This window comes from Dreissena polymorpha, chromosome 2, assembly GCF_020536995.1.
Source record: "Dreissena polymorpha isolate Duluth1 chromosome 2, UMN_Dpol_1.0, whole genome shotgun sequence".
NCBI lineage: Eukaryota > Metazoa > Mollusca > Bivalvia > Myida > Dreissenidae > Dreissena > Dreissena polymorpha.
In genome coordinates, this window is record NC_068356.1 from 154,002,272 (window position 1) to 154,010,369 (window position 8,098).

Genomic DNA, 8,098 nt, shown 5'->3' on the forward strand with positions numbered 1-8,098 from the left:
TGTAATGCATTCGGGACTACTCTCTGCATGTTCATACAACACTAAGACACAATTTTTTAACCAGTTGCGTATTAAAATCCATCTCCCAGAATTTCATGCTCTGCACTTGGTTACTAAATTGTGAGGTGAAGACATTATGGACTATCGAAAAACGTTGATAACACAGTATTTTGTTAGTGATAAGAAAACCAACGCTACCGAAATTGTTAAGTGTCATGATAAGAGGGAAATCATTTATTGATCTATCCACAAATGTTTGCCGTACTCTGTCAGCATGCCTGGAAATCGTTCCTAAAAGCCTGAATAGGCTGGCCGAAATTTGCAAGTTTTTTATTTATAACACAGTTTTACTTCAATTCCCTATCGAAAAGTATTGTGCTTAGATGTTTCATTTACAAGACGCAATAAGATTGTTTTTTTAACTCTCATTACGCTAAAATGGGTCTCATGCTATATGCAGCCAGTGAAGCTATTGTCCAGCCTGCACATATCGCAATCTGGTCAGGAGATACTTAATGAGACCATGAAACCTTGCATGATTTTTTTTTATAGAGGACAGCGTTGCCCCTAACCAGACTGGGCTAGAGCTACGCTGGCCGAAACGCGATGAGTCTCATTTTCGCACGACGCGACTCTAAAAGTTTTTGAATGTGCCGAAGGGAAACTGCATGTTTATCAAATATAAACATACTATATATTTCTATGGTGAAGAAATAAACTGGTAATAAGTCATGTAAATACACATGTGAGGTGATCTCATAAGTTTTATCTACGAACATTATTTTGTGGTTTGAATATACATGCAATTAATAAAAGATTTCATGAGGTGGATATGCGACTTACAGGTAAAAACACTATACACCAACAACAATAAAATCTTTGTTTTAAACTAAATTATTAAGAAAAGTAATTTTTTTATCTTTATTCTAAGGTCAGGATGAACTCCAAATATTTTCTTTGGTGTAGCTGTTAAACCCAACTTTTCACCTTAAATGACCTTTTACATAACGCCAGCAGATCAGAATGTATACACTTCATTTATGCCATTGGCTGATTTGAGCATAAGCACACCATACATTTGCAACATCGCCGCGTCTTTGAGTATAGGATGTAACACTTCAGTGTAGGAAGATTACCAGCAAATTCCATCCCCAAGACTTTCAGGGTCAGAGCTGGATCAGTAAATCGTCAGGGAAGACGGAATGTACTATTGATAAATGTCTTATGTTTAGAACACAGTATTGATTTCAAGATATCAAATAACACGAATTCTACAGAAATAAATGAATGAAACCCTATCAGTAAATGTTATTTGTCTTGTATTGTGAGACTAAACTACCGAAAAAGTATAGTGTCCTCGATAGAAAGGAAATTGTTTAGTTATCTAGCAACACATGTGTTATGTGTGCAAGCCAGAATATGCCAGCGACATTTGCCAGTTTGCTATGAATAACACAATGTGACTTCAATTTTCTATCACAAAGTATGGTGGTTTGATGTTCCATTTACACGATGCAATCAGATGTTTAAAGACCCACATCACTCTGAAATTGTCTTATACAATATGCTGCCAGCGTTGCTCCAGCCCCGCCTGCACATCCATGTTGTTTTGTCATGATATGCATATTAAATAGACTACTCTGGAGATACTGGGAATCCTTGCGTTCTGTTTTGTAGCGGAAAGTGTTGTCCCTGACCAGACTGCTCAAGTGCATATGCCATAAGACAAATGTTCGCTTCATGCCGATGTAACAGTGTGATTTGAATGTGTGGAAAGAAAAATGCGTCTTAATAAACAATTAACATACCATATGTTTTGATGACTAGGAAATAAATTCATAACAAACCATATGAGGACATATATGAGACGGCCTCGCGTAGAGAAATTGTATCTACAAACACTATTATGTGGTTAAGTATATGTCCACTTCATATTAAATATTTCATGCGACGTATATGCTAATATTAAGTGAAAAAAGAACACAACAATTCTTAAAACTTTGTTTTTAATACAGAACATTTTAGAAATGTCAATGTTCTACCTTCATTACAAAGTCAAGATATACGCCAACTATCCTTTTCAAGAATATTTCTTGTTGGCAAGTAAATCTCCTTATAAGCTCACCTTGTTTGTTTTTTGTCTGTCCGCAAAATTTACCTTGTTAACACTCTAGAGGCCACAATAATATTCCAATCTTAATGAAACTTTAACATAACATTTGTCCCAATAATCGCTTGGACAAGTTCAAAAGTTCAAAAATAAGGGAGCTTAGTCAACTTAAAGAAAAAACTTCTTAACTCTCTAAATGTCACATTTATTGTCAAATCTTCATTACCAGAAAATCTAATGTCTCAGGTAAGAGGTTATGTCGTTTGGTCGAAAAATATGACCACCAATCGTTGTGGCACTTTGTCAGAACATTTGTTTTAATATTAGCTCTGCTGTGTTCGAAAATGAAGACAGATGTACATGGAGGTGGTTAATGCCAAGTTTGACTCAAAAGTAAAGCAATTCTGTAATAGTTCAAATTTAATTGTTTGGTGAGTAGTGGCCCTGATTACTTACCAAGTTGAAACAATCTTTGACTAATAGGTACCTATTAGACATGACCTAGTAAACAGCCTTACACATAATTACAAGAGATGTGTTCGTCACAAACACAATGCCCCCTATTGCCCCGCTTTGAAATAAAATTTCAATATATCATTTGGCAGGTTTAGAAATTACCTCCCTTATATAGCTGAATACTTCCCTTGGATTTTAATTTTTGACTTTTTACCTTGAAGGATGACCTTTACCTTAAAATTTGTTTTTATTATATCCTTTAAAAAAAATTACTACCCTTGTGAAATTGATCTGTACCTGCCAAATGATATAAAATAGAAATTATCTCCCTATAAAGCTTGATACTTCCCTTGGATTTTGTTTTTTGACCTTTGACCTTGAAGGATTACCTTTACTTTTCACCACTCAAAATGTGCAGCTTCATGAGATACACATGCAAGCCAAATATCAAGTTGCTATCTTCAATATTGCAAAAGTTATGGCCAATTTTAAAGTTTTCGGACAGACACATAGACAGACTGACAGTTCAACTGCTATATGCCACCCTACCGGGGGCATAAGAAGGTTCCTCTCGACCAGTTTTCTACTAAACTTAAATGTTAATAAATAATAATTGTGTTTCTTCTTTTGACATGAAGACTAATCGACAATAGGTATTTTGAAATTCCCTTGTATAGCTGAAGCACATGCATCTTTGATATTAACGGTGGGCAAATGCACTCAGTGTGTTGTTATGTGTCAAACGCTGTACCTCAATACATGCATTTATATTTATATATATTATATTTATTTTTATATTGTCTTCCATATGGCAAACAAAAGAAAACATTACATGTAAGCGCAACAAAGGTAAACTAGTTTATTTTACCATTTACAACATCGAAATACATCATACAATACATTTATTTAGTCATGTCACAAAATCCAAAGGAACACAATAGTGAATTGTTGAAATAACAAGTTTCAAAAGTTACCAAGTATCGCAAATCATTAACACTACTATTTAAGTGTCACACTATAAATGTACTAATCAAGTGTCACAAAATAACACCACTATTCACATGTCACAAAATAGCAGTACTTTTTAAGTGTCACAATAAAACAGTACTATTTAATGTCAGAGCATAAGATTTAAAGCAAAAGTCCTAAAAAACCTTCACACATGATAATAATAATACAGGCAGTCTCCCGTAATAATGATAATGTATTCATGGAGATCATCTTCTTATGGTCAACATTCTGCCAAGATATGCTAAATTTTCACGAAGTCTTAAGTGTCATGTTGGGCAGCCAATCAAGATTTAATAAGTCGCGTTCTGAGAAAACTGGGCTTAATGCATGTGTGTAAAGTGTCGTTGCAGATTAGCCTGTGCAGTCCGCATAGACTGATCAGAGACGACATTTTTAGCACATGCATTAAACCCTGTTTTCCCAGACCGAGGCCTAAGTGTGAGCTCTTTGTAAGGTGGACACCCATATGCTCAGCACCGAGTGTCAAGGTCAAGTAAAGCAGGTCCACATCTAGGTGTTCCTGATGCCAAGGGCTTGTTCCAATTCCATTCGTCGTTGCTGAACCTGGGTAACAATCACATGAAGAGATCAATTGTCATATCTTTTAAAAACGCCTTGGCTTTTCATATTGTTTATGAATATTTATATTCAACTATTGCTCTATTGATGGTTGGCTATTAAGTTTTAACAATGTTGATACTGATACTGATTTGTGTCCATTTTATCCTCTATCTTTCGAAAACTATACTTACAAGAAACTACAAGCACATCTAATACAGTAAAAGTATCATTAATAGTATTTTAAAATATGTTTTTAGGGGAAATGCCAATATTATCTGGTATAATTACGAATCCAAACACTTTGTGATAAAGTTAAGGTAGTATCAAAAATCTGCCTTGAAACTTGGAGGTTCCCAGTAAGATCTCTACTTAAGAAGCATCCCAGTTCGATCTCTACTTAAGAAGCATCCCAGTTTGATCTCTACTTAAGAATCATCCCAGTTTGATCTCTACTTAAGAAGCATCCCAGTTTGATCTCTACTTAAGAAGCATCCCAGTTTGATCTCTACTTAAGAAGCATCCCAGTTTGATCTCTACTTAAGAAGCATCCTAGTTTGATCTCTACTTAAGAAGCATCCCAGTTTGATCTCTACTTAAGAAGCATCCCAGTTTGATCTCTACTTAAGAAGCATCCTAGTTTGATCTCTACTTAAGAAGCATCCCAGTTTGATCTGTACTTAAGGGGGTACATACATGTAGTTTGAACTCTACTTAAGGAGCTATCCTTGTGATCAATTGTCTATTAGTTCATAAATTGTTCATGAACTCGTAAAATGGTCCATGAACAGAAGTGTTCCATCAACCAAGCATGTAGTTCTTGATAAAATATGTGCAACATATTTATGAAACTTTGGTTCATCAACTTATATTTCATTTCATGCACACAATCTGCCCATTTGTTGTGCATGGTCTGTTCATAAACATTCATTAAGGTTTTGCTGGGGCATCTCCTAAGACATTGAGTACTGGTTCTTCCAAGGAAACAGATACACAAAAATAAACGCTTTTTATGCACACCAGGTAAATTAACCTCTAAAGCTTGTTAAGAGGTCACCAAGCAAACATTTGAACACAAAACAGATGTGACAGCCTTTGTATGATTCAAACAATTTCCCAAGTCACAATGTACTTATTCTTCCTAGGAAACATATGAAATGGTGTCCTTCTTTATGCAAAAGGTCTTAATTGAATTCAGTCCTAGATTACTAAGGTGTACACTGGGTACTTCACTCCTAGATTACTAAGTGTACACTGGGTACTTCACTCCTAGATTACTAAGTGTACACTGGGTACTTCACTCCTAGATTACTAAGTGTACACTGGGTAATTCACTCCTAGATTACTAAGTGTACACTGGGTACTTCACTCCTAGATTACTAAGTGTACACTGGGTACTTCACTCCTAGATTACTAAGTGTACACTGGGCAATTCAGTCTTAGATTACTAGGTGTACACTGGGTACTTCACTCCTAGATTACTAAGTGTACACTGGGCAATTCAGTCTTAGATTACTAGGTGTACACTGGGTACTTCAGTCCAAGATTACTAAGTGTACACTGGGTACTTCAGTCATTTACTACTAAGTGTACACTGGGTACTTCAGTCCTATACTACTAAGTGTACACTGGGTACTTCACTCCTAGATTACTAAGTGTACACTGGGTACTTCACTCCTAGATTACTAAGTGTACACTGGGCAATTCAGTCTTAGATTACTAGGTGGATACTGGGTACTTCAGTCCTAGATTACTAAGTGTACACTGGGTACTTCACTCATAGATTACTAGGTGTACACTGGGTACTTCAGTCCAAGATTACTAAGTATACACTGGGCAATTCAGTCCTAGATTACTAAGTGTACACTGGGTACTTCAGTCCTAGATTACTAGGTGTACACTGGGTACTTAAGTCCAAGATTACTAAGTGTACACTGGGTACTTCAGTCATTTACTACTAAGTGTACACTGGGTACTTCAGTCCTATACTACTAAGTGTACACTGGGTACTTCACTCCTAGATTACTAAGTGTACACTGGGTACTTCACTCCTAGATTACTAAGTGTACACTGGGTACTTCACTCCTAGATTACTATGTGTACACTGGGTACTTCACTCCTAGATTACTAAGTGTACACTGGGCAATTCAGTCTTAGATTACTAGGTGTACACTTGGTACTGACCTTGCTGTAGAAGTATCTGCACACAGCCTCCTGGGACCACGGTCTCATGTAGTACTGGGCGTGCCTCTCCTCCTCTGGGTTGCCTGCAACATCTGTCATCGTCTGAAACACAAAGAACCTCCAAAAGATTATCATCAACTCTTAAAATATACCAAGCAATACAGGGGTGTCATCATGGAAAACACCTCAGGGAAGGAGTCAAGGTTTTCCCAAGATTGGACCTTGTAACCTGGTTTGTATATGCAATTGCCCCAGATTTTAAATCAGCCTAGTTATCATCCAGATAAACTTTCTACCAAAGTTTTATTTAGAATGAATGAAAGTTGCATGGTAACCGCATACTGCACCACCGCGGACAAATGATGCAAGATTGACATCTTGAGGACACTGACATTAAGGGCACAGGTCTGACTCACCTTGAGGTAACGGGTCTGAAATATCAGCCAGTAGTTGATTAACTCACCTTGAGGTCACGGGTCTGAGAGAAAAGCCAGTAGTTGATGAACTCACCTTGAGGTCACGGGTCTGAGAGATGAGCCAGTTGTTGATGAACTCCTGTGGGTCCTTGGAGAAGCTCAGGAAGAACTCACGGTTTGTCTTCAACTGGTTGATGGTCTCCACAGTCTCGTGGATCTGAAAACAGGAATCATGGTTTGGGGGAAGTAAGGAAATGTTCGACACTTTAATGGCAACGGAGGTGAACTCGTGTTTAACTTAATTTCAAGGAAGGCAATCTGAAGTTTACCTTATTGTCCATTGAGGCAATCTAAACTAAACCTTTATTGTCCATTGAGGCAATCTTAAGTAAACCTAACTGTCAATGGAGGCAATCTCAAGTAAACCTTACTGTAAATGGAGGCATTCCCAAGTAAACCTTACTGTAAATGGAAGCAATCTCAAGTTTACCTTATTGTCCATTAAGGCAATCTAAAGTAAACCTTACTGCCAATGGAGGCAATCTCAAGTAAACCTTACTGTAAATGGAGGCAATCTCAAGTTTATCTTATTGCCAATGGTGAGAATCTTACGTTTACCTTATTGACACGGGGGGAGGGGGGGGGGGGGGCAATCACAAGTTTACCTTATTTTCCAGGGAGACAATCTCAAATTTACCTTTATGCCAAGGGAGACAAACTCAAGTTTACCTTATTGTCAAGGGAAGCAATCTCATTCTGGCTTTGTGTGGACAGCAGGAATGAGTTCATCTGTTGCTTCAAAGTGTCATCCTGAAGAAAAAAAACACTTGACAATTCTTACATGCCCTCACCCTTGTTGTAGTAAAGATATGCAAATGCAAGAACAAGGGCAAGTAGCTACAAAGCCATTTATGGAAAAGTTAAACACCTGGAAATTTATTTAAATAGAAAATTCACGAAAGTTGTAGACTTGAAATTCAAAGTTGCTCTACAGGTGATCGTTTTGGCAACAATCTGGAAAAACTGGGTTTAATACACGTGTGTTAAGTGTCAGCCCAGATTAGCCTGTGCAGTTCACACAGGCTATTCAGGGACGAGACTCCACTTTTATTGTATTTTTCATTTGAAGGATATCTGTTCTAAATAAAGATCTATTTTAGGTGGAATGTGTCTTCCCTGATAAGCCTAATCTAAGACAACACTTGAAGCCCATGCATGAAGCAAAGTTTTCCCATTTTTTTCCGCTGTTATGTTGTGTTTTTTGTGTGTACATGAAGTCTCTTTCTAAATCAAAAATAAAGTTTATTGGTATGTGTCAACCCCAATTAGATTGTGTTGACTACACAGGCTAATCTGGGACAAC

At 37.1% G+C, this 8,098-nt stretch overlaps 2 protein-coding genes across 3 annotated transcripts in view; one reads left to right on the forward strand and one right to left on the reverse strand.

Annotated features, from left to right (window-relative positions):
* LOC127869521 (cytochrome P450 2C31-like) overlaps positions 1–8,098 on the forward strand; it is a 149,296-nt gene that overhangs the window by 89,934 nt on the left and 51,264 nt on the right. The window lies entirely within an intron of this gene.
* The window catches only part of LOC127869523 (SWI/SNF-related matrix-associated actin-dependent regulator of chromatin subfamily D member 1-like), a 61,963-nt gene continuing 57,276 nt past the window's right edge, over positions 3,412–8,098 (reverse strand). The window contains exons 12-15 of the mRNA XM_052412157.1: positions 7,465–7,545; positions 6,830–6,952; positions 6,320–6,421; positions 3,412–4,141 (exon numbers count right to left, since the gene is read on the reverse strand). Of these exons, the coding sequence (XP_052268117.1) occupies positions 4,088–4,141; positions 6,320–6,421; positions 6,830–6,952; positions 7,465–7,545 (360 nt within the window). The 3' untranslated portion in view covers positions 3,412–4,087. The remainder of the gene's footprint in view (positions 4,142–6,319; positions 6,422–6,829; positions 6,953–7,464; positions 7,546–8,098) is intronic.